Here is a 27,081-nt window from a genome sequence, read left to right on the forward strand (position 1 = left end):
CTCTGGAAGTCTGCATTTTCTCAGTCTCATTACCTGCTTTTAATGCTCTTTTGAGTGACTCCCAGTTGAAAAATTGAGACTTACATTGCTTCCTCTTTCAATTTGGGCCTGGATCAGAATATTAAGTACTTTGGAGTTCAAATGTGCACAGATGAAAGGCCTTGATTCAGACTACTAATAGTGTTATTAATTTAGCTTGAAGCTAATGACACAATTATTAATGTGAACTCTGATTTTGCTGGCAGCTTGCCTCACTTAAACTTTGGACTCCACCTTGCCTACTTTGCACAAGTTTTGTCAGAGTCCTTAGCATGGAGATGCTGGGGTGCTGATGGCTAGAGGACCTATTGTAAAAAGCGGTTGTGCCCCTCAGTTACCAATTCAATTTCAATGCTGGTGAAACCTCTGCTATATTAGGACAGGAAAACATTTCTGTTTGGGTTGCTGACCCATTTGTATGTGGCAATACTGTTTTACTGTAGTTACCAAACATAGTAGAGCTGGATGAGATCCCCTGTTTAACCCACTCAGAGACTGTGAAACATGAAGAATATTTGATGATCTTTGGTAGTTGACTGGTGGTACCAGATACTCAAAATTCGTCTTCTGCCTTTATAGGAAGCTTGGTGGGGATGACCTTGTAAATAAAGGTCAAGAAAAGTCCTTAAAATTCTCTTTGGGTGGGCTTGCTCATGCAACACTGCTTCTGCCTTTCAAACGTGTCCCTTTATGCCCTTGAGCTTCCAGACAGCCAAGCTGTGAGAAGCCTCTATGCCCACTTGATTTAATCGGCTCTCTCAGGGTGTGTTATCTGAGCTTTCTGCTGCTGACAGCTGAAGTCTTCCGAAAGATGAGAGCTTCTGGAATAAGGCTCTTCCTACTCATGCCCCTCTCTCAGGGGAATCATCCAGTGCACACTCCCATCTCAGCCATCACTGGCCTCTGCAGATGCTGCAGGCATGAAAGATAGAGTTACTTCATTGTGGGCTCATTCTTGCCAGATGAAAGCATGGTATTGGTCTGGTGAGTTTGTGTAGCAAGGTGTTGGTAACAGTGGGGCTAAAGGGGTGGCTTCTGTGAGAAGCTGCTAGAACGTTCCACCATGCCAGCTTGTCGCGGAGGGGGATTCTCAGCCCATATGCCTATTTTGGCGGAGGGGAGAAATTAATTGGGGTGAGATAATTTTATATAAAAATATCTATTTATTAATCTCAATATTCTGAACTCTTGCCACCCCCAAGCACAGTATATTAATATTAAAATTCAATACACGGTTATCAAAAACAATCCAGGATAAAATATGTACAGGAACTGGTTAATTAACTAGCAAACATTCAAACTATAAACAGAGAGAGGAGTTTTCCCCGCAGCTTAATGCCGTTCGGGGTCTCTATGCTATTTGCCCAGCAGAGCAGGCTGAAACTTATTCTGCTCTACAGCAGAGGTAACAGATATTTACAGAAGTATTAAAGCTTTTACTCACAACTCTTATTAATTATTAATCACTCTCCGGGACTATGTCACAGCCTATCCCAGTGTCCAATTCTCCAGGGTCTCTGCCCATGGACTGTGAGGCTGGAATCCTCCCGGCTTGAGGGGAAAGGAGAAATCTTCCCAGCTTCTGGGGAAATAGGTTTCTGACCTTGTTCTCCTTGGTAAAGATGTGATCTCTGCCTCTGGTGCTGCTGGCTTCCTCTGAATGCTGTGTCCAGGAATTCTCAGCTGGCAGGATCTCAGGCACAGTAGGCGAATATCGTGCTGTCTCTGGCACTGCTCTCACAGCTAGCAGGCCGTGTGTGTGTGTGCAGACAATCCAGGGTCTGCTTCCTGGTTGTCTCAGTGGCACTGGCACGCTGTAATCTGCTTACCAGGCAGTGATAGGCAGCAGGCATGCAGGATGTGCGCGGCTGCTCGGAGTCTGAGCTCCGTAGGTAAATGCAGGCAATGCAGGATCTGGTCCTGATAACACAGTAGCATGCAGATGTGCACAGCTGGCTTAGGAGACTACAGGCTCCACATAAATATATATAAGCAGGCTTACATGAGCACTGCCAGAAAGGTACCCAGGCAGATGAGCTGCGAATAGGTCAGAGCATGAGGGTCTGAGCATCGGAGCTGTGCAATGGAGTCCAAGTGTGGGGGTCTGAGCGGCTGAGCTATCAAGGTAGCATCTGAGCTGCAAGTGAGGGTCAGAGCTGTGCAAGCGAGTCTGAGCACGTTGTTTACCTGTGCACCCCTATTTATTGAATGTGGGCCAAGATTAATGGGCCCCTTGGCCACTAGAATGACCAATCAGGTTGGCAGTCAGCCAAACCTTACCATAATAGGCAGAAGCACTTGCCTGGACTTTCCCAAATATGGGGATCTCATGAGCTTACTCCAGGGAGACAGGAGCTGGGTGTGTTGGGGCTTACACAACCTGTTTACAACCAGGGGTCCTGGCAGAGAAACATGTCCAGGCAGGTCAAGGCATAAGTAAGCCTCTTTTCTGGCCTACAGGCCCTCCACAACACAGCTGAAGCCAATGCCAGCCAGCTCCAAGACAGACAAGCTGTTGGGCTAGGCTGAGCTAATCAGTAACTGTGGTAGCACCTTTGTCATAACATACTTAAGAAGGGGAAAATACTACTGCCCAACAGCGGCCAGAAAGGGTCCTGAGAATACTTGAGGAGCCCAAGCCAGAGTAAGTGGATGTCCAAAGGAGACTGTGACCCCACGGAGTGCCTGCAGTAGGGCAGGCTTCTGACAGGACCTGTGGGCCCACAAAGAGAGGAGTCCACAGTGGAGTAGGTTTGCTGACAGGATTTGTGATCCTGCAAAGGGCTCATGGTGAAGCTTATGAAGAACTGCAGCTCCTGGGAAGGACTCGCATTGGAGAAGCTCGTGGTTGACTGTCTTCTGTGGGAGAGACCCCATGCTGAAACAAGGGAAGAATGTAGGGAGGAAGGAGCAACAGAGACAACTGACCACAATCCCCATTCCCAATCCCCTGCACCACTTGAGGGAAAGAGATGGAGAAACTGGGAAGAAAGGAGCAGTGAGAGGAAGGTATTCTAAGATGTGAGGTTGTTTCTTATACTCTGATTTGATTGACTGATTTCCTCAAGTCAAGTCTGTTTTGACTGTGACAGTAATTGGTGAGTGATCTCTTCCTGACCTTATCTCAATCCATGAGCCTTTCTTTCCCTCCCCCTGTCCAGCTGAGGAAAGCAAAGTGATAAAGTGGCTTTGGTGGGTACCTGGCATCCAGCTAGGGTCAACTAAGCACAGCTTATTCTTGACACGTGATACAGTGACATAGGAGCCTTGCTTTTCTGTAAAGTAAGTTTGTGATTCCATGTATATGCCAGTAGGTTTACCCAGGGATTGCAGAAAAACACCTGCAGAATGCACAGAGACTGAGGAGTAACATTTATTATTTTCTTGGCAAATCCATAATTCCTAACAAGCTCTTTTAAAAGAAGATCCACATTAACATAACTATTACCCATATTAAAATATGAAACCTTTTATCTTTAAATATTACTCAAATTAAGAAAAATAAGGATTTTCTTTGTGAAAGCAAGAAAAAAATTTGTCTTCCACATTAGAAGTAGAATCAGTATTATAAGTATTTGTCCATATTTTCCCACTTATCCAGCAGTTTGCCCAGATAGGATGATTTGTCCCATATGAAAATGCCCTGCATCTCATCAAATTGTGCTCTGAGAAGCAGTGAAAGAGAAGGAAAATAGCTTTTTTCACGTTTGAGCCTTACAGGCTATCACAACTTCTAATGAAATGGATATTGGTTTTTCATTCTCTACAAAATAACCTCCTGCAGCTCAGTGACCCATAGGTCACACCTACTAACAGCAAACTGTCACAGCTAAAGGGATGGACACCATACTTGGTGCTTCTACTAAACCAATTTTGGACCTATGCCATAGTCTAAAAAAGAGGTTGTTCTTTATTCTCCAAAGCCTTTCTGTCATGTTGCTGGGCTCTTAAGAAACAGGTTTGAATCCTGAAGAATGTTTTGCCAGGTAGTTCTTTCTGTGAACCAACTATCTCCATTGTTCATTGCTTTTAGGAAATAGTAATAAAAGTTGTAGCTGGAGAAGAGAGTGCTCATATTTACCTGAAGTTCTTACAGAAGTAGAAACTTCGACAGCTAAAGTGAAAATCTGTTCATCCCCTACCTCACACATGAGAATATTCTCCAGTTTCAGTTCTGAATTCTTTAGAGCTTACAAAGTAGAGCTGAATTCTTTTGGACATCTGGAAAACCTTTAAGAAGCTGAAAATCAAAGTTACTCAAAATAAGGGAGACGATAAATACGTTTTCATTCCTTTTCCCCCAGATATATATGACAATGCATTCTTTGGGTGTTGCAAATTTCGGATCTTTATACCTTTTTTTTTTTTGTCAATTTCAGGGTGTTTTGGGGTATCATTGATTAGAGGAAAGTTTGCAGGTACAGCCATAGTTCTCTGCATCACTTACTGTTACAGGTTCTCTTGGCAGAGGTGTTTGTCTCTAGACCCAGCATTTCAAGTAACTAAACTTTGGATGACGTGCAGTATCAGAGTTTAAGTGTGTGTGTGTGTGTGTGTAAATAAATATATATATATATGTAATTGGTGATGAATAACTCTGCAAAAAAATCTCCAGAAGCTAAACCTGGTGAAATTGTGCCTTTACTGAAGAGTTTCTTGTTCTTTAGTTTTGGGAATAACACTTGCTTTAGTTCTCTCAGTTATTCCAATTTCAGATGAAATTTGTTATTCTTTCACTTCAGCTAAAACGAATGTAGGAAATTAAGTAACATAAAGCTATAGTGAAGGCTAAAGAGAAGTTACTGGGGTTGGCTGGAAACTTGAAGGTTCCTATATAAAGGTACACCAGAGGATTATGGAGTCAGAGGAAAACCCTTACCACGTTCATGTCAGCATGTTGCTGTTGCTAGTTCTTAGGAGTATTTATAATGGTGTGAAGTCAATTTGAAACTTGCTTTGTGCTTGTAGATTATCATTGCTCTTTTTGTTCTGCATGCTGTTTGAAGAATTGACCACTCCTTAAGGTTACTGGCCCTCGTTGAGTAGAAAGACATGAAGTTAGGAATACTTAAATTAAAATTGATCTAGCAGTGGGGCAGATCTCTGGTATCTGTGTCATTCTGACATGGTGTCACTTTATGGCAGTTCTCCTGTAAGAAGTGTTCTCCTGGATGCTTTGTGTTTCCTATATATAACTTCTAGACTTTCATATTTCTGGTAAGCAGCAAAAGATGCTTTTTTGGGATGGTTTTCTTTGCAAGTGCCTCATTGCTGCTGTCTCACTTCTCTTGTGACCTGTCGCATCTCTGAGAGACAGGGGTGAGGCTGTGTGTTACCCACACTTTCATTTGATTTAGCACTTTGGTACTCATCGAAGTCACCTTCAGTTGTCTGTAAGGTGTAGGAATCAGAAAAGGAGTATGTTTTGAAACGGGGGAGGGAGAGGGAAGGTAATGATGAGACTAGGAGGAATACGAAAAAAAGAATTTATTGTAATTGTGATAGGAAAGTGATAAAAATTATTCTTATGATATGGAGGGGTAGGGAGCAAGAGGCAGGATAAAGACTTCAAGAGACTAAAAAATTATATGGTTAACTACTCTGTTGCACTTTTTTAATCCTGGGCCTGCCAAGGGCTTAAAACTGAGTGCAAATTGAGTTCAGGGGGTGAATGCCAGCTCTCAGGACCAGAATATGAGTTTGAGTAAGCCACACAGGCCCTTGTATGTGATTAAACCATTGGAAATGCATTTGCTATGCTGAACATTTTGGACTGCATGATCCAGCCTGGGCTTCTTACTAATTTTCTCCCATATTTTCACAATTTGTTCATTCAAAACAGTTTTTCACAGCAGGAAACCGTTTCTTGGTACTTTTCCATAGCACCTGAATCAGTAGGACATCTGTGTTAATAGAAGCCCTGCTCTTCCTACCACATCAGCTGGTCATAGCAGGATTCCTGCAGCTACTATTTCCCTACTAAGTTAAGGTTAGGTGAGAATGAGCTGTAGTTGTAGTGCACGGCATTTTATTTTGTTTGCTTTTTTCTTCTATTAAGCTGGTATTTGGGAAGTTCATGGGAATTTAATTCTGGATCTCAGTGATCTCTGGAGTTCCCTTCCAACCTCTAGCATTCTGTGATTCTGTGGTCTTTCACATATTTAACTATTGTTTACTGTTGGATTTGAAGAGGAAGTGGGAAGTGAAACTAGCAGGTATGGAGAATGGGGAACTGTTGCCTTGCATGGAGGTCTAAGATAGTCTGTCAGTGTTTGTCATGAGACTGAGGTGGCAGAGAATAAATACCAAAAATAACCCCAAAAACTCCACCAACAAAAAAGGCAGAAATAATGGCGAATGCATATAGTTCTGAGTAATTTAAATAACAAATTGGTAATTAAACAATACAGAAAACAGTGGGGAAGAAGCATTACCCATTTTTGTACAGAAAGATTAATTATTCCTGTGAGAGCCTGGTTTAGAAGTGCAAAATGTGTTTTCCTTAAATCCTTGGTCTGGCATGAACTAGAAGGACTTTGTTCTGCCCATGAGATGAAGGAAGGTGTATGGCAAGTGCAGCCTCTGTCCCCTAAGTGATTTTTAAATCCACTGAAATAAAAGGACATATAGGTACAATAAATTACTTCCCATTCATTTTAGGCATACAGGTTTTTAAATATCTTTTTTTTTTCACTGACAGAAGAAATTATAATACTCTAACAGTAATTACATCGTGAGAAAAGCAGGAACTAATGAATCTGCATTCTTTGGTGTTTGATCCTTGTGCAACAGGTAGTAGAATGATAAAACTGTTATAAAAAATCACTGCAATGGTATGTCAAGTTCAGGGGGTTTTTATTTCATTTTAGATAACTGTAAGTGAAAATATTTTAAACTAGATGGCATGCATTATGACATGCCACTTAGCCACAGAGATGTAAACTGGGATCAAAGCTTGTTCAGAAAATTGAGGTCCTTGGGAGCATGAATTAAAAAGGAGTTCCTGACATATAATATCAGAATTCTTCTGGGTTCCTTAAAGCAGGTCTAAGGTTGTTGTAAAGAGGTCCAAACCTGCATTACATTGCAAGTCACGTGCTGAAGTCTGTGTGCCTGAAGAATTGGGTTATAATTCTTACCATTTTCTTGGTCACTGTCATATGAGGTCAGCCTATCATTAGAAATTCAGACTTGGGCTGTCATTAATGCAGTGTCTCATTGACCTCAGTTATAATTAGCTAGTCAGTTTGGTATATGATAAAAGCTTTAGCAAAACAATACTGTAGTAGTGTTTTATCTTCATTACTATCCTGAGTTGCATTTAGTAGGCTTTTGGGGTTTCAGAAGCTAGAATCACTCCACTTTTAGAAAAGCTGTTGTCACTATTGCACACACTTTTCCTCCACAGAGAAGCAAAATGCAGTCAGTACTGGAGAGTGGGAATTTACTTCGCCTTGCTGGTGGTGCCAGAGTGGTCTGGGGAAGTGGCAGGTGGCTCGTGCTCACAGGAGTTCTTCCCTCCCTGCTCAAACTTTTACAGCCCAGTCATTGACATTTAACTTGAGTTATCCAGTAAAAGTGATGATTCAGATAATTCTCTTTCACATTGCACAAGAGTCTTTTGCTAACCAAAAGTTCAGGAGCGTGGATCCTTTATTACTATTTTTATTAATTTTCTTCTTATTTTTTCAGTTCCTTGGTTTAAGATTCTATGCCTTTTTTTTTTTTTCTACAACACTTGCACCTGTTCTATTACTTTGGTAAATGTTTCTGTTTTCTGGTTTGTTTGGTTGGTTTTGTTGTGGATGATGGTAGTGGTGGTTTTTTTGCCCTTTTTTATTCACAGTGCCAGTAACCAGCAGGATCTTGCCTCCTTGTTTAACTCCTCAGGCTGATATAAGACCCCTTTTTACAAGTTTCAGAAGGTCTTTGTCTAATTCCAAAGAGACAGGTGATTGGCTTGGGAAGTAAAAATTCTGAAAAAAAATATCAAACCAAAGCAGTAACAGAATCTTAATCCCATGAGACTCAATGCGATGTTCTTAAGATAGATTTATTTAATAAGATAGTTGTCTAGTAAATTAAAGTGGGGCTATAGTGCAGTGTGGCATGTTAAGGACTCTACCATCTTCCAGCTTTACAAGGATGAAGGATTGGCGTAATGCTTTATTGAAGAGCATCAACAGCCAGATCCAGATTTATTTGTAGTCAATGGATTTTTTTTTTCCTTTCTGAGGGAAGTTTTGTGACACCAAATGTCTCAAGCACTGTTGTGTGAATTCTTCTCCTCTGTTAAGGCAGGGATACTCTGTTAATAAAATGGGGTATTCCATCTTATTTTTAAAATCTCAACAATAAGTAAGTCACACAGTATGAAGCTGTTTGGAGAAACACATTTCTTGACACTATGTATTGTTTCAAATTCATAGAATCATAGAATCAACCAGGTTGGAAGAGACCTCCAAGATCATCCAGTCCAACCTAGCACCCAGCCCCATCCAGTCAACTAGACCATGGCACTAAGTGCCTCACCCAGTCTTTTCTTGAACACCTCCAGGGACAGTGACTCCACCACCTCCCTGGGCAGCCCATTCCAATGGCAAATCATGGTTTACCACAGGAGTTATTATCTAATTGATTACATTTTAATAATTTAGATATGTAAACTTATTTAATCCTTGCCCAACATATTAAATTGCTGGTCAGTTAGCAGGATTTGAGGCTTTCCATGGTGTTCTTGATGTCTATACATGCATAAGGGTAAGTGTATTTTTGTCTGAAATTATGAAAGAAAAAAAAAACATTCACGTTACTGAATTTTGTGTAAATTGTATTTTTCAGTATGTTTTAAGTTCTTCTTTTCTTTCCTTTTTCAGGTATTACATAGAAATGGCTTTATGGATGTGGACACTGTGCTTTTTTTGCTGCTTTTGTGTCACCTCTTCCAGAAATGAGGAACTGAATTATTTTAAGAGTGACACAGAGCTTAATCATCTAACAGTGGACAATGACACTGGGATAATCTATTTGGGAGTGGTAAATTTTTTGTTTCAGCTTGCACCAAATCTGAAGATAATAAGGTCTGTGGAAACAGGTCCAAAAAACGACAACAAAAAGTGCACACCTCCCATTGATGAAAATCAATGTAAAGAGGCAGTACTGACTGACAATTACAACAAATTATTGTTGCTGAACAAGGCAGATAAAACAATTGTGGTGTGTGGAAGCCTTTTTAAAGGAATTTGTGCCATCCGAGATCTTGAAGACATTAGCAATGTGAAGCATTACGTAGACAGTAGTGGAGAAAAGTCCTTTGTAGCAAGCAACGATGAGAATGTATCAACTGTGGGATTGATCACATCCTTGAATAATGATCGAGTGCTGTTTGTTGGGAAAGGGAATGGACCAAATGACAATGGGATAATAATCAGTACTCGTCAGCTCTACGAAAGGGATGGGAAAGACATTTTTGAAATGTATACAGACTCGGCAGCTGTTAAGTCAGCTTATCACTCATCAAGCACACAACAATTTGTGGCAGTCTTTGAGGATAAAAATTACGTTTATTTTATTTTTAACCAGCAAGAAAAGCAGCCTGTCAATAACCGCACACTGATTGCACGGCTCTGCAAAGATGATGCTCACTATTATTCCTACTTTGAGATGGACTTGGGTTGCCAAGATGATGATGGTGCTTATGACCACTGTCACTCTGCTTACGTCACTACCCCAGGAGAAGAGCTGGCTGAGAGCATGGCTCAGCAGGGACAAACTATGGATGCCCTCTCAGATGACAAAGTTCTTCTTGCACTCTTCAGCAAAGTTAACAAAGAAAACGGCTCTCTAAAATCTGCCATGTGTGTGTTTTCCTTGCGGCACATCAATGAAAAGATGGAAAAAAACCGAAACGACTGCTACACTAAAAAGAATACCAGCTCGTTTTACAAACTTTTTGCAGCAGAAAACCCCTGTGCATCACATGGACTGGTAATATCAGTATCAGTTTTGGAAACTGTATTAAAAGTAGTGGGAAATACACAACTGCTTGTTTTGGGGAGCCTTTGAGCAAAAGTATAGTGGGATCAGATGACTGAAAACCCAATTGTTGGATTTGCTATAGACATGGAGTGTGGTTAGTGGGGTGGTTGAGGAAGAAGTGCAAAATAGTAATCATTTTGAGTATTTAAAAAAACATTTTATATCTTCTGAAAGATTAATATTGGTTTCAGAAATTAATTTTCTTTTAAAGGGTTCTTTCTGGTATGGAAACTACTGAGTCAAATGCAGTGATTTGTTAAGCACATGATCAGCTTCCAGATGACAACTATAGATAATTCTGGTCTCAGTCAACATATTTACAGTATTTTTGGATGGTATTAAGAATTTTGTAGGTGATGTCTGGAGTCACATGGATTTGAATTTTCAGGTGACTGGAAATTCATGTTTCTTACATTCAGGTGTTTGTTGTATTTTGCTCTGGCTCAAAATGGTTTTGTATCATCACAATCAGCTTCTTTCTGTGACTTGTCACTGCCTTGTCTATAATGTTTTTGGAGGGCACTGTTACACCCTTCCAGATACTCTTCAATTTATGTCTATATCTCTGAAAGCCAGTTTTAAACATCTCTGTTGATTTTATAATTGTTTTGCTCACATCCACAGGCCCTTCTTGTGCATGACATTTGTTACTGCAGCCAACCCTAAATTGGGTTGAGGAATTGGGTCATCTTAAAAATAACTCACCCAGCTTTAGGAGTATGCCTTAATTCCCCAACCTGAGCAAGGGGCACACTTGCATATGTAGCTGTTTGAGCACAGACTGAGAAGTGGTGCACTACAGAGCAAGGGTAGGAGTGAATAGCTGAAGAGGTGGAACATGAGAGTACCTTATATTGGTGTTGACCTGTAATCCTGCATCTCATGAAACCGCAGCCCTCTCCTACACAGTAGGTCAACAGCACTCCTAAGAAGCCAACAGAATACAGAGTACACCAGTGTTAGTTTATGGAGTATCCTGCATATGGGGTATGCCTCAAAGGTAGGAATCCCAAATGTGACAAGTGGAACGAATGTGGCTTCTGGCAAATGGGGGCTGTGGATTTTAGATCAGAAAGACAGTCTCATTACCAAATATAGCAGAAAAGGCTAGATGTGGATGAACTTCCTTTTGGTGGACCTCCCTGCAGCATGGTAGTAAAGCATATTGAAGAGGGAATGTTTTGAAGTTCATGAGATGGTTGCCAGTTGGTTGCTTTCCTATGGATAGCAGCAAATTAAGGAACAAAACCCAGTCTTCAACAGAAAATTGGTCAACTCAATGTGCATGACATTCATTTCAGTTAAACAGACTGGTTACTTTTTAAACTGTGCAGTTTAATGAAATAGAAACAAAAGAATTTCTCTCTCCATGTCTCCTGGAAAGTGAAAGCATTGAAGCAGTTTGCAATTAGTAAGCTGTTTTGTGATCGCTGCCTGTTGGCTGGGGGAAAATGGCCAGACAATCCATTTCTCTCTTTCTACTCTTCTATGTTTGAGAGGTATTATACTGTCTGGTAATAGAGTTGCACTTCATTCTTAGCTCAGAATTAGTGATCTGAATGTTTAACATTGCTCTGTATTGCTATTCCTATTAGAATGCAAGCAAAAATTTCCCCTGTGGCTCCGAACACTTACCGTACCTTTTGGGAAGTAAGAATGGTGTTATAGAGAAGCCAGTGCTGCAGAAAGAAGGGATGAATCTCACGGCTGTCACTGTGGCTGTGGAGAACGGGCATACTGTGGCCTTTCTGGGAACGTCAGATGGTAAAATTCTTAAGGTAACAAACTGCAAGGTGTTTAAAAAGGGGTTTAAAAAAGGTCTCACACTGTACTGCTAGCATACTTCTACTCCAAAAGTAAATGGGATTTATAAGATCACATACCAGGAGCAAATTCTCTTGGAACCTGGCATTTTTAATTTCAGAGAAAACCCACACTATTTCTGATGTACCTCAGCCATTCAATACAAAGATTGAATTAGCATCACCTGAATGACACTTTTCCCAAAGGAATAGATACCTACTGAGAGCCCTATATAAACAGCCTTCGGAAATCTACCAGCTGCTCTAGACTTATCTATATTCAAGCCCATACTAGTTTAAGAGCAACTTTTCATTTTGTAATTATTCCAGCTATTCAGTGAATAGAGGTGGCAGTACAAAGACCAAGCTGGAGCTCTGCTGAATTCTGACTGTATGATGTGGGACCCAAGGTTTCCTGTGTTTGTGCTGTTAAAATGTCAAGACTGCAATGCCAAACACCTTCTTTTGCTTGAAAGGCAGCAATGGCAATGTGCCGTTACACGGTCTAAAATTTGAAGCTGAAACCGATGGTTACCGTGAGTGAAGACAACAAATTTGAACACAGTCAAGTGCAAGGGCTCTGAATTGAGAATATTAATTTCACAGCACTAAAATAAATCAGTCTTTAACAAAAAAGATAGAAATATTAGCTTACTGTGGCAGTGAGCAATTTCTTTTCACTATGTTTATGCTTTGCTTGCTGCTTTTAATGCCATTTACTTCAAACTGAGAAGTTTTTCCTAATCTGAATTTGTAACCTTGAGTAAACAAGATTTTCATTAATCACAGAATCAGAGTCAAACCTAACATTGCCAAGTTCACCACCAAACCATGTCCCTAAGCACCACATCTGCATGTCTTTGAAATACCTCCAAGGATGGAGTTCACTTCCCTGGGCAGCCTGGTCTAATACTTGGTAATGATTTTAGAGAAGAATTTTTTTTTCCTAATAACCAATCTAAATCTCTTCTGGCACAGCTGAGCCCATTCTCTCTTGTTTTATAACTTAGGAGAAGAAACCAATACAGACCTCACTACAGCCTCCTTTTGTAGAGAGGGATAAGGTCTCCCTTGAGCTTCTTTTTTTTCCAGATTAAACAATCCCAAAGCTTTTATACCCTCAAGCAGATCAAAACTCCTGCTCAGCTTGATGCCTGCAAACTTCCTGAGGGTGCAGCCAATCCCCTCATTCAAATCATTCATAAATATATTAAAGGGAACAGGCCCAAATACCAAGCCCCAAAGAACGCTACTTGTGACCAGCCACCATCTGGATTTAACTGCATTCACCACCTAGCTGCTTTTTTACCCAGCTAACAGTACACCTGTCCAAGCCATGAGCAGCCAGTTTTTCTAGATTACTGTAGGCAACAGTGTCAAGCTCTACTAAAGTGCAGGTAAACAACATCCACAGCCTTTCTTTCATCTACTAAGCAGGTTACCTTGTCATAGACAGTGATCAGGTTAGTCAAGCAGAACCTGCCTTTGAAAAAAGCATGCTGACCAGGCCTGATCATCTACTTGTCCTGTAGGTGCCACATAATAGCACATAAGGGAGCTGCTCCATAACCTTCCCCAGCTCTAATGTCAGACTGACAAGCTTATAGTTCCCTGGATCCTCTTTGCACCCTTTCTAGTAGGTGGGCATCACATTTGCCTATCTCCAGTCAGCTGGAACCTTCCCACTTAGCTAGGACTGCTCATAAATGATGTGAAGTGGCTTGGTGAGTATTTCTGCCAGATGCTTCAGTACACTTGGGTAGATCCCATCCAGTTCCATGGATGTATATGTGTATAAGTGGTGTAGCAGGTTGCTATACATTTCTTCATTCCACTCACCATCCGTGTCGCCCAGCTCAGGGGGCTGGTCACTCAGAGAGCAGCTTGTCTTACTATTGAAGGTTGAGGTTAATAAGGCTTTTGGTAGCTTAGCCTTTTTCCTTATATACTTGGTCAATACGTTTCTCCATACATCCATTAAACAATGGAGATGCTTGTTAGCCCTTGAGCCAGCCATCTGCTCTTGTAGCCAAGAAGGTCTCAATGCCATTCTGGGGTGCATTAGAAGGGTTGTGGTGAGTAGGTCAAGAGAGGTTCTCCTCCCCCTCTGCTCTGCCCTGGTGAGGCTGCATCTGGAATATTGAGTTCACTTCTGTGCCACTCAGTTCAAGGACAGGGAACTGCTTGAGAGAGTCCAGCACAGAACCATAAAGATGGTTAAAGGAACAGAACATTTTCCTCACGAGGAGAGATTGAGGGAGCTGGGGCTCTTCAGGTGGGAGGAGACTGAAGGGTGACCTCATTAATGTTTAAAAATACATAAAGGATGGGTGCCAAGAGGATGGAGCCAGGCTCTTCTTAGTGATGCCCAGTGACAGGACAAGGGGCAGTGGGTGGAAGCTGAAGCATAAGAAGCTCCATGGAAACCTGAAAAAAAATTGTTTCACTGTGAGGGTGACAGAACACTGGAATAGGCTGCCCAGGGTGGTTGTGGAGTCTCTATCTCTGGAGATATTCCAGACCTGTATGGACGTGTTCCTGTGTGATCTGGTATAAGTGATCCTGCTCTGACAGGGAGGCTGGACTAGATGATCTTTCAAGGTCCCTTCCAGCCTAACATTCTGTGACTCTGTGATTCATTAACATATATACAGAAACATTTTTTATCGTCTTTTAAAGTACTAGCCAGGTATAATGATAATTGGGGAAAAAAGCAACACTAACCACATACCTTTCTTCCTTCCATGAAACAGGTGTTCCTGTCATCCACTGCATATGAGTACAGCTCTCTTACTATTGAACTGAACAAACCCATAAAGAATGACTTGGTCCTTGACCAAACCCAAGAAAATCTGTATGTGATGACCACGGACAAGGTAACATGGCCTGCTCTGAACTCTGCCTGAGATTTGTATGTTTGTCTGTTGTTCCTGGAAGTCAGCCCATTTGGGGGAGCTCTCCCCTGTCTGCATGTATGAAGACCTTTCTCAAATCTAAGCTGATGGACTTGAACGTTGTGACTTGGAGGACTGTTACATGTTTGATACTTAGCAGTTGGTAATGGGAAGTGAATTCACGTCTGAGGCTTTTTAGTGGGATCTGTCAGAAGGATGGAGCTTGTGTGTTTGGCACCAACGCATCATGGGCTCAGGCAATTCTAGCTTTCAGTACAGCGCTCGTGGGATACTGGTGGATACCTGCTTTCAGTTGTTTTCAAGAGTGCTTCAAGACTTAAGGTGCTGGCTCACATTTGTAAAGCCACAAATTTTTTTTGTGAGTCTTGATGTCAAAAACTAAGAAGCAATGGAGACAATTATAAGTTTGGGAAACACTTTAGTTCAAGCTTCAACTAGAACCACCTGATAGCAGTAGGAATAGTGGGACTTTGCTGTGAAAGGTGCAGGCAGCTTCTAGGTTTCCTTTCTTTGTGCTGGCAGGTAAGGCACAATAGAAGTTTGTAAAGAAAGGAATTAAAAAAGCCTAGCAGGAGATGAGAGGGATGCCAGTTTTCTCTTTCACCTTCAGCTGTGACCCTCTTATCGTGATTGTCTCTGTGGAGGCTGAAGCTGCCAGCCTCAAACCTGAGGTTCAGCAGCTTTTAAGGACAGAGTGGGTGACAGACTGTGACCATCTACATCTGACAGTGACATGGAACGGGACATAGGAAACTCTCCAGCAGCAGTAACAAAGGCATGGGAGTATTTGGGGGAAACATTGCGAGAAGAATGTTCTTTGTTTTATAAAAGGATCAATATAAGTTCTCGCAGAAGTGTTATATTCTGGATGAAGGCTTTCAGGCTAGAAGCCACATTGGAAAAGGTGCCAGTTAAGTGACTGATAAAGCACCTGACAGTGTGTGAGAAAGGTTACTTCATTTTTGTTCTTAAAGGTAGTTGGTAATTCTTATTTGGCTTCTGTTCAGATTTCATAAAATCAGTCAGAGTTGGAAGGGACCACAGGGATCATCTAGTTCCAACCCGCCTGCCGTGGGAAGGGGCACTCTACCCTAGATCAGGCTGGCCTTAAACACCTCCAGGGATAGGGCCTCAACCACCTCCCTGGGCAACCCATTCCAGAGTCTCACCACTCTCATGGTGAAGAACTTCCTCCTCACATCCAGCCTGAATCTCCCCACCTCCGGCTTTGCTCCGTTCCCCAGAAATTCCATTTGAAACAGAACACCAAACTTCAACATTGTCCACAAGAGTCTGGAAGGCCTGGCATACCATTTGACAAGCTGGCATATTGCTTAAAAGCTCTGAGGCATTTAGTGCTATGGTCTAGATGACTGGATAGGGCTGGGTGATAGGTTGGACTGGATGACCTTGGAGGTCTCTTCCAGCCTTGTTGATTCTATGATTCCATCAGGCTATGACCTGAGCTGCTGAGCAGTGTGAGGGGTGACAACAACTTTGAAGGAAGACAAGCTTTCCAATGACAGTCTGCTTGAGCTCATAGAATTTAGAAAGGCCACAGATAAATTTTCCAGACAAAATTTGCAAAAAATAACTCCATCTTTACTAAATGATTAAATTTTAAAAGCAGCAGATTTCTGCCACAGAAAGGATTTCAGTTTAATCTATAAAAAGTAGCTCACACAGACACTGCAATTTCTGAATAATGTGAATAATACTTTTCTTTTATGAAACCTGTTCAGCTTAAATATGAATAACTAAAGTTGGGAGCTCTGTAATGGCATTACATTACTGTCATCTCCAGGAGTTAATTACAGTGAGCATTCCCACCCACTTTTAAAAGCAGATAGACAGGAGGAGAATGGAGGTCTTCAGAGCTGGGAGAAATGAAGCAATGTAAGCAAAAGAAGTAGAAGAAATGCTGAAACACACACTTCTGGATTAAGCACAGCTGGGAATTGTGGAATTAGTGATATCAGAACTCTGCCCGAGGTGTTGGAATTGTTTAGAATTATTTTAAATAAGGTAAACAGTAAAGGGCAGGATAGCTGTGTTGATGGATGCACTTACTGCTAAGCTACCTGGCAGATGCAGCCTGCCTAAGCATTTGGAAATTAATTTCTAGGGCTCTCTAAGTACTTGAGCGAAGTTTAAATGTTGATGTAGGGGGTGATAAGTTGAAGCGGCATTTAAGAAGGAACCAGACTAAGAGAAATACAGGAGAATAACAAGGATGCTTTCAAAAGACAACCACCTCTTGCCTGCTCTGCTCCCAGAGGTGCTTTGCAGCCTCTTAGAGTTTTGGAGAGTACCACACTGCTCCTGCTGTGTCCACACAGATTCGTTACAAGTGAGCATAGAATCATAGAAACAACCAGGTTGGAAGAGACCTCCAAGATCATCCAGTCCAACCTAGCACCCAGCCCTAGCCAGTCAACTAGACCATGGCACTAAGTGCCTCATCCAGGCTTTTCCTGAACACCTCCAGGGACGGTGCCTCCACCACCTCCCTAGGCAGCCCATTCCAATGGCAAATCAGTCTCTCTGGGAAGAACTTCCTCCATCATTGGTAGAATCCGAAATTTTTATGGTACCTACCATACTGGGAGGGAACCAGATGCCTTTGGCATTCACTTACCATGATCACTAGCTTGTTTGCTTGTTTTAACTTCTGCCACTCTCTGATTAACAGTGCCAGTTAGAAAATCTCAAAAATTAATTTGTCTGTATTTTGAAGCTGGCTACAAGTAGAGCTACTTGTTTGCTTTTTAAAAATTGCTTGTGCATAAAACTTGCAGGGATGACAGTCTCTAGGGCTTGTTTCTGCCTGCCAGAATTATGAAATAAATGCTTTGTCATTAAAAAAAAGCACCATTTGATGGATATGAAACTACTCATGGGTACTGGTTAGTGAAACAGTGTGGCAGTAACTTAGCTTCAGTTAGGTGTCTGTGGAAGAAGAAAAAAGCTGAAAATGTAAACTTCTCTATGAGTAAATGCAAGAAAACTACCCAAAATTGACATTTTTCTTAACTGAGTCAGACAGAGCTCTGAATATGAAAGAAAAGGCTGAGCTCAGACTTTCAAAGCAGCTTTGTAGTTGTCAGTTGTTTTAAATTAGAAGATAAGGCAGGAATAAAACCAAGCCTGCATCTCAGAGTTTACTGTTGCTGTACATTTTGTGCTCTTTAAAAGTAAAACGTAGTCATCAACAGGAAGACATATGTCCCATTCTCCTCTTGTATCATTTCAGCAGCATAAGTAAAAGGGATGGATGTGGTGGCTCCTTTCTCTGTGCAACAAAGAAAGACAAAATTGTTTATTTTCAGCACCAGGCACCTTATATTTATTGAGACACAAGAGCTGATGATGCTCTTTTTCCTGCTGCTTCCTATCATAATTATTTGCTTTCTTTTGTGACTGTATTTGGTGGTGGAGGGTTATATGTGGAGACCTGCAGTAACCCAAAGCTCTGGCTCTCTCATGCTCATGGACTTCCTGAAATATCTTCTGGCTAAAAGTGCCACTGACAGTTGCATTTTCAAACAATTTCATCTCCATGTAGGGGATGTTCTGTTTAAAAAATTATCTAGCTGGTACTAGGTTAGCCTTTGTCCTGGAGTAGCTGTTTCTTGAATTCAGAGTGTTGTTGATGCAGTTTATGACCTACAGTGCCTGCTGTAATGCTATTTCTGGAAGTAGCACAACTGGAGGCATTGAAAAGCTTAATTTTTTAAGACTTGCTCATGATTCTTGATTATAACAATGGCCTACATTAATTGGAAAAAGCATTAGAGAACATTAGAGTGAAAAAAAGCAGAATATATGAATCTGGACTTTGTTAAGGGAGGAATAACCAGACTCTGGGTTTGTATTTATTCTCTTAAAATCAAGCTGAATTTTGATCATAAAAATATAGTTGTCGTCTTCTGCCTCAAGCAACAACACTGCGCAGCCTGTCCACAGATATTTTCATCTACTTGTGCTTTCTTCAGATCCATTACAGTTTGCCTTACTTTGCCTGCCTTATTCCAGGTGTATCAGCTACCTGTGCAAGACTGCCACAAATATTCAGACTGTGAGAAGTGTACTCAAGCAAGGGATCCATACTGTGGCTGGTGTGTGAGAGAGGGCAGGTGAGTGCTGCTGGTGTTTTCCTCGGCGCAGGCAGTGGAATAGCTCAAATACTGATATGTTCTGTGGGTTAATGCTCAGCATAGTGAATCCAGTTCATTTTACCCAGCCTTATGCTCCTGAGAGTGATATCGTTTTATCATGCAGACATTGGTATCAGTATTCTGTATGCACAAATAAGTCTTCTACACATTTGATTAGTTTAGGAAAATACATAGCTTTTGACTGGTACTGCAAATCAGCGTACATCTTCTGTCTACATGTTCTCTGAACTGTGCAGTCAAACTTTCTTCCAGAAATTAAAACTGTGCTCCCTATTCAGAAAATATTATTTCTATATATATAGATATAGATATATATTAAGTAGAGCAGGAAAGTGTAAACAAGAACAATAAAATTAAAAAACTGTTCATGTCTGAAATGAAGTATATAGCTCAAATGCTGGATTTATATAAATGTCATCTATCAAGATATGTAGCTACACTTGACCCCTCACCTAACTGAAGGAGAGCAGAAAATGGCATTTGCCTATCTGCAGAGATTAAGTGAATTAATATTCAAACACCTGTAAACTAGGACAGCACTTAGCATCCGCTGAATGTCTCTTCTTTGCACTCTGCTTTGACTGGAGTGGCAGGGAAGAGGGAGAAGGAAGAGCAGAGTGCTCCTGCAGCTCTCTTTTTGACTACTAAGTTAATTAACCCCTTGGCATGAGCAGTTGGGGATTCATGGTTCTAAGTTCTTGTTGTTGGAACAAAGGGGCTATTTAATTATAGTATGCAGATGGATTTCAGGCTTCTAGCTTTCTGTCTGAAAATATGAACTATCACATTATCTGTCAACCTGATAAGTAGCATAATATGCAGCAATGCAGAGAACTTAAGCAGGATGTGCAGGTTTATGTAATATACTGTAAGTCTTCTGCCTGAGTTTCAGTTCATGTAGATGAAACCTGAGGATTTGGAATATACACCTAAAACTCCTCCTGGACTGTGAGGAGTTGAAGGCTGTGCCATATATCATACAAAAGGCAATTTTCCCTAGATTTCCCCTCAGGTTTTTGGTATGACCACTGACCTCAATATATCAAAATATTAATGGTCTCTGGGAACTGGCAGACATGAATTTTTGCATTTGCTAGTACTTATTTCCAATGGAAAAGAAGTGTTTAATTTCTAACATTTTTCTCGTCTGCAACAAGTTGTGTCTCATGATCGTGCACAGCACTTAATATCATATTTAGGGATATGTTACATATTTAAAAGTAGGGTTGACAGAACTGTGCAGCAGCTGCACTGTGTTAAAGCCCTTGACAAATTTGCCAATAGTCTTCTAGAGCAGCTGCAGATGCTGCATCATTTTCTCCAAAACTTTGCACAGAATGGAAAGAATACACATGAGACTGTCCTCACACAAGCACTTCAACAAGCTTTTCTAGCCACATATGCAAGGTCTGTGTTGCAGCAGCTCTTCTTTCTGTCCTTCTTCGAGCTGGGAAAACCTCCCAGTATTTATGGTGAAGCTGCACAACTTTCCACAATTTTAACAGTGCCCTGACAGAAATAGGTCTCAAACAGTGACAGGAGTTAATGAAGACATTTGCCTCAAAAGTAACATTTCTAGTTTTCTGGTTTCACAGGAGCTCTGCACAAGCTTGCATGCCTCCAGCAATACTTCTCTGTTCTGTTTTACTCTCATAAGCAGGGTGTCTTATTGCTGGCAACTTACAGGCATCTGCCATCTGACCTACATTAGAAATATGCAGTGCCCACTTATTCAGAACTTTGCTATGTATTATAAAGTTAATCAGACTCTTTTCAGGTGATGAGGCAGTGGTTCCATTGCCTTGATGCCTCCTATACTGGATATTACTGCTTCTAAACTGTATGGATTGTCTGATCCAAAGTTGTGTCCAAAACAGTACAGGCGAGTTTCCCTATTTGCTTTTGACATCTCTAACCAGCAATACTTACTCTACCACTTCCTCTATCAAACTTTCTCTAAAAGCAACCTAAATAGTCAATATTAAATCAAATTCCCATTCTTCTTGTGTTGTAATTTCAGGTAACTAGTTTTTCTAATTCCAAAATCATGATGTAGTTCAGAGAAAGCAGTCCAGCAATAATATTGCTTTGCTTTGGGTTTTGTTCCTGTTCCATCAGGTGCACAAAGAAGGCAGACTGTGAAACAGCTGATAAGGAGAATCACTGGCTGTGGAGTCCAAGTGGTACATGCATGTCTATTGTTGTTGCACACCCTTTAAATATGAGTCGCAGAGCCCCTACTAAGGTATGACAAGAAAATGGTTTCCCTACATGTTCTTAAAGCATACTGATGTGACTACCAGGAAGATGAATACTTGCATTTTTTGAAGCACCATGGACACTAGAAATAGGATAGTATTTTGGATATCTCAGGCTCTGGCATTTCTCACAATGCTCTTCCTTGTCCACTGTTTTAGCAGGTTGCTGTTCATGTTTTCTTCTAAGAAATGTTCTTTTTGACCTTCTCTGTAAACCAGAATGATGCAGTAGTATAGATGATAAAGCACTTATGCTTATCTGAATATCATGAAAGTGTTGCACAATGTTGTATAACACATAAAAAGTAATTGATAGGGGAGATTTCATGCTACCCTTTCAGCTTACTTGAGCATAAAGTTAGCTAAGCAGCGAAGCCATAAGCTGTTGCTTTTAAATCAGCACTGGATTTGCCTACATAGCAAAGTTTGTCTGGATCTGTGGAAAAGCTAAATTCAACATGCAAAATAACTCTGTTGCAATGAAACTGAGTGTCAAGAGTATAACCAGGGTATCATAGCTTGCTCACTAACTCCAGACAAGTGTTTGTTAGCGCACACTGAAGCCTTGCTGGGGGTGCTCAGCAAATAAAATCAGTAAAATTACTTTTAGTCTTTCTTAATCAGAAAAAAAGATACTTTCATTCAAGTCACTTCTATTCCTAAATGATGTAAAGAGCATTGTGTTAGGACTATTTCCGTGTTGAATAAAAATGTTGGTAGAGTGAAACTAGTCCACCTAAGATCCACACCATCTCTTAGTTTAGCTCTTGTCAGCTTGCATTGACAGATCTCTGGTGTCTCATATCAGCAACTGAGGCTAAAATACCTAAACCTCAAGACAAACCCAGCTTCAGATGGGCATTTCATGATGCCCATAACATCACTAATGCCACTTATCTCCTGCTAATTCTTTTTCTTAGCAAAAAACATTGCTGCTCATAACACAGTGAACTGGTTTCAGCAAGAAAGGCATGATTATCATTTCTACTGGCAATACAAGTTGGGAAAAGTTAAGCTGTGTAATTAACACAATTGAAGCATTAAATCCAGGACAGCATCCAAAATTTCATTTAACTTTTTCCTCTTTCCATGTTAAGTTTTTAATTTTAATTCACTTTTAATACATTCTGTGTCAAGAATTTCCTCAGGGAATTCATGATCTCACCATCACGTAGAAATCCTTTTTCAGCAGTAATGATAGATCTCAGTGGGTTTCTGGCATACACAACTGAATCTTGAAGGAGCCAATTTCTGTTCAGCCCTTTCAAATTCCAGCTTTTCCAGCCCATCCAGCCTTGGTTTCATTATTCATTAGTAACACCTAAGGTTAATGGAATTTTAATTAAATTTGTCAGGATTTAAGTGTTAAACACTCTGTTTACTGTTGCTAAACTAGATGCTGAGGACAATAATAAAAGGCTTTGGATGTGTCTGTACAGACATTTTTGTTCTGGTCTAATGCATTGACTGGACAAGGGGGTTTTATACCAATCTAATTCAACACAGACCCAGACTGGAAAAATTGGTAGAAGGAGAAAAGATTACCAGATAAAAAGAGATGTACACTGAAAAAGAGAGCTTTCTTCTGTGGTACTAGCCAAAATATTACACAAAAAAAAGAGCAGTTGAAGTGTTCTGGCCTTAATTCTTACTGAGTCTTGTTTGTTTGTTGGTTTCTTTTTTCAAATAGTTTACCTTTTACATTTTGTTTACAGGTAGAGCTGACTGTAAGTCCATTGCCAGCTTTGACTGAGAGTGACCAGGTTTTCTGTACTTTTGGTGAAACGACCCATTATGCTCAAATAAAAGAAGGGGTAATTATCTGTGATCCACCTGATATAATTCCTCCAACGCCAAAAGGCCAAGGTAAAGAAATATTGCTATTCTCTGTGTATAATAAGCAGAAAGAGTGCAGACTTTTGCTTCCAATGTGATGCTCATATATGATCTGTATACAAGCTTTTATTCCTCTTTCAGTCCCTTCCCTCAATAGTCTACTGCTGAACTATACCTGGTCAAAGATTTTAAAAAATAAATTCAATTGTTCAAATTTTTCCATTGCTGTATTTGCAAGCTGTGGTGTTTCCCAGAACCTGGTTTCTACCAGAAACCTGATATAGGAGCTTGGCCGAGGTGTAGACACAGAGGCAGAGAATTGCTCTTCTGTGTCCTGGACAAGCAAGAATCTGGCTTCTCTAATGGCTCTGAATTGTGGGGCCAGAGCATCTGCATATGCACTTCAGATAGGATGTTTCTCATCTCTGATGTCTTAGTTTGCTCTAGTCAGCTGTAGTTCAAGTGGCTTGTTTTCTGGTCCATTTCACAAGGCTGTCCTTTCTCTGATAAACCCTTCTGCCTCTTTTACTATGTGCCCTCCAGCTTCTGCAATTGTAAGTCCAGTGGAAAGATATACGATCATATAATTAAAGGCTGTATCATTGTTCTGAACCACTGATTATATGCTGAAGGTCTGTTACCAACCATAGTTCTTGTATTATTTCCTAAATAGGGCTTTATTCAAGCATGAAGTTCATAGATCTTGATGCATAAACACAGGGGATAAAACTGGTTATACAGCACTGCTTATAATGTATCAAGTATTTTAAAAAAAGAGGGAAAAAAGAAAACCACAACAAAAACCAGGTGCTCTTGCAGTTTACAGAGGTATTCCTGAGGATAACCTTTTATATGTATCACAACAGCCACGAACTGTCAGAGCAGTGTTTTGAGGTGCTATTTAAGATAAGTTCTAGTTCTCTTAGGGCTGAAAAAAAGTCAAAATACTGTTTTAGTTGCAGGAAGAATAACAATGTTAAAATTTCACTCAAGTTTTAAACCAGCTGGGTGTGTCACGGTGTCAGGTTATGTAGGTGTTCCAGCAGCACTCTGTTACTTAGTGCCAATTCACATTCCCCCAAGTATTTTGTAAAGCAGGACATAAAGAAACAGGGTTGAAAAATATGACAACTTGATGTCTTCCAGCATAAAATGTAAGATTAGAAGCCTGTCAGTAATGACATTAGAGTAACCAAGTCACCTAAAAATAATGGATCTCCCCAATTTGCTTGCACGGGGATTCATCTGAAAGGATGTTCAGAAGTAATATAAAGATACTCAGATGCTTGGCATACACTTAAGCAGAAGGCAGACAGTTATGACACAGGCAGTGGGTTCCCGGCAGCATGTGACAAAATTTCCTGAGCCATCTACTTACATTAAGAAACCCTAATGAGTTTAGAAAAGTCTGGATTACTTTAGCTGTGGTTGGTTTCAAATAAAACAGGGCATTTCTAGGGAGGAGGGATGTTTTTTTCACAGTTCCATTTTTTAGGAAATCCCCTGACATTCCTACCAGTCTGAAATACTCAGGAGGACCTAGTGCAGGCAAAGGTGACTTCCAGCAAACAGCTGATGGTCTTCCAGGAACCTGTTCAAGGAAAGCAAATTGCTCAATAGCTTGTGAAATAACTTGTCACAAGACCTTAATGATTTCTGTAAAAGGTATTTCAAGCATCTTCTCTGAGGAAAGCACCAGTTTCTGAAGATAAATTCTCTATTTTAGTTTAGTAATAATCCAGACAAGAAGTACATTTATGGAGAAATCATGTATGGCAAACTGGAGATCACAAGTGCCTGTGGTAACTTACTGTTTCAGGCACCGTTGGGCATTAACCACAAATATCACTTGCTTTAATTCACATGACGATGACAGTTTTAATCCACAGATGAAAGAGGTAATGTTACATGCAGACATATTAATATTTAAGAAAATGTTTAATTTAAAATGACTGTTCTGATGCCAGTTTTCATCTGTGTTCAATTATCTCTCTGTTCAGTTTTCCTTGTTCTAGACTCTTTAAAATTCTAGCATGAAGATAGCACTGAGAAAGACTTCCATAAAGCAAAGCTATTCTCTGATTTTGCTTCTTTCCTTTATCCCATCTCTCCTTTTCTTCTGACAGCCATGTGTGAAAGTTTTTGCAAAGCATAAAAAAGACAAAATAGAGCTTACAGATCTAAATACAATAGCTTATGAGATCCAGAGTGTCAACAATATTGTCAACTGTTTGCTTATGATTGTAAAATAAGAAATGTATTATCATTGTTAACATTCAGCTCAAGAACAGTCACTTAGATATTGTTTTTTTCTTTTGTGATAGATCATGTTTCAGTTCCACTTCAGTTAACCTTTGGAAAGAACAAGATATTTTTTGCATCACATACTTACCCTTTTTATGACTGTGAAGAAGCAATGAATCTTTTTGAAAATCAGCCGTAAGTATTTCAGTGTATTAACCAAGGTATTTAGGTCCTGTAGCACGGTGTTTCAGGTAACTGGCAGCTGAGTTACTCAGTCTTTTCATAACGAAGCCTTTGCCACTTTGCAAATTCTTATTCTTCCATTTTAATGGAGTTTAAAAATGGTTGAAGGGCACGAGGTGAGCCATTAGTGTAAAACATGTGGAATAGGATTATCCTCAGTGTGTATAATTAAAAGCCAATTCAGTGAGTTTCTGTTTCTGTAGCTGATGATGTATCTGCAGGTGAGCTCTATGGACATCTACATACCCACTTTTTCCCTCAAGTAATAGACTGGTGCTTAGGATTGTGGTGGGTTCAAAAAAAAGTCAAAGCTGACTGTACTCATCATCAGCCCTGCTCAAGATGTTTCTACTCCAGAGTAGGCAAAAACAACCCAAACCTCACTTTGTCCGTCCTTATGGAAGAAGGTTGCTAAAGATTATTTCCAGTCCTCTCAGAACTGATCTCAAAGTCTTTATGAGATTCTCTGTTTTTCTGATTCTTGCTCAGATATTTAAGGGAGAAAATTTTTTGGGTTCTTAAAATGTTCTTCTTATGAGTTTTTTTGCTTAATATAGTAAGGACGCTCTAACAGATTGATCTACCCTCCATGAATAAAGAAGAAATTTCACTTTCTTTTTTAGTCAATGGGTGAAAAAGCCTGACAGTTTGTCATGACTATCATGTTCTATTTGTAGATGCTATTCCTGTGCAAGCAATAGATGGAATTGCCAGTGGGACTGGAGGAGACATATCTGTGAAGAGTCCTCTTCAGTACAGGATGTGATCAAACAAAATATGGTAATGCTTAAAAATAGGATTATCAGGGTTTTATTAGAACACTTCAGTATTTTCTTTGCTTCTTCTCTTGTATCAGTTGGTTCAGTTAGGGATTTAAAATTTATTCTAGAGTTAACTCCAGACGTGTAAGGTTTGTTGGTTTTTTTTGCTTTGTTTTTTTTTAAGAGGCAGTGCAGGGGTGGGAATTTAAGTGATTGAGGAGGGGCAGTGAGACAGAATAAATCCTGGAAGGTTATTTTTATTTCTTTTACTATTTTGCTTCAATGGGAAGAACAAGATTTCAAGGCTGGGAAAGATAATCACCCACAGCTTTGACATATGCTGCAGTCATTTTTAGCATGTCTAATTTGAAAGGGTGTAATCAAATCTGTCACTGTATTTTAAGCTTGAAGTTCTTTAGAACAATCATTCCATTGTCCAAAGGCCATTGGAGCTTGTTGTGATAAGACTTTTTATTTGGAATAACATATAAAATGTTCCTTTCCCCAGGAAGAAGAATGCCCACAGTTTCTAAACCCTAACCCTCCAATAATACCTATGGAGTACCGAACAACGGTGTATTTTGAGGGAAGACATCTAACTTATTACCAGGTAAGCAGATTAATTCAAAGCTGCCTGTCAGTTGAGTTCCACTTACACTACAAGCACACCCCAGAAGTAAAGCCCTGGTTTGTTTTTTCTGCAGGTTTTGCTCATAAATGTTTTTAAAGAAGGAGAAGAGCTACACATTCTAGATAGATATAATATT

General features: G+C 40.3%; 1 protein-coding gene across 6 annotated transcripts in view; it reads left to right on the plus strand.

The window, feature by feature from the left end:
* PLXNB2 (plexin B2) overlaps positions 1 to 27,081 on the plus strand; it is a 273,275-nt gene that overhangs the window by 183,182 nt on the left and 63,012 nt on the right. For all 6 annotated transcript variants that reach the window (XM_064142401.1, XM_064142407.1, XM_064142403.1 and 3 more), the window contains 9 exons: positions 8,916 to 10,026; positions 11,673 to 11,855; positions 14,633 to 14,755; positions 18,830 to 18,930; positions 21,091 to 21,217; positions 22,946 to 23,096; positions 25,391 to 25,505; positions 26,231 to 26,333; positions 26,823 to 26,924. In XM_064142401.1, the coding sequence (XP_063998471.1) occupies positions 8,916 to 10,026; positions 11,673 to 11,855; positions 14,633 to 14,755; positions 18,830 to 18,930; positions 21,091 to 21,217; positions 22,946 to 23,096; positions 25,391 to 25,505; positions 26,231 to 26,333; positions 26,823 to 26,924 (2,116 nt within the window). The remainder of the gene's footprint in view (positions 1 to 8,915; positions 10,027 to 11,672; positions 11,856 to 14,632; positions 14,756 to 18,829; positions 18,931 to 21,090; positions 21,218 to 22,945; positions 23,097 to 25,390; positions 25,506 to 26,230; positions 26,334 to 26,822; positions 26,925 to 27,081) is intronic.

Source organism: Pogoniulus pusillus, chromosome 4 (assembly GCF_015220805.1).
Source record: "Pogoniulus pusillus isolate bPogPus1 chromosome 4, bPogPus1.pri, whole genome shotgun sequence".
In the NCBI taxonomy this organism is placed as follows: Eukaryota; Metazoa; Chordata; class Aves; order Piciformes; family Lybiidae; genus Pogoniulus; species Pogoniulus pusillus.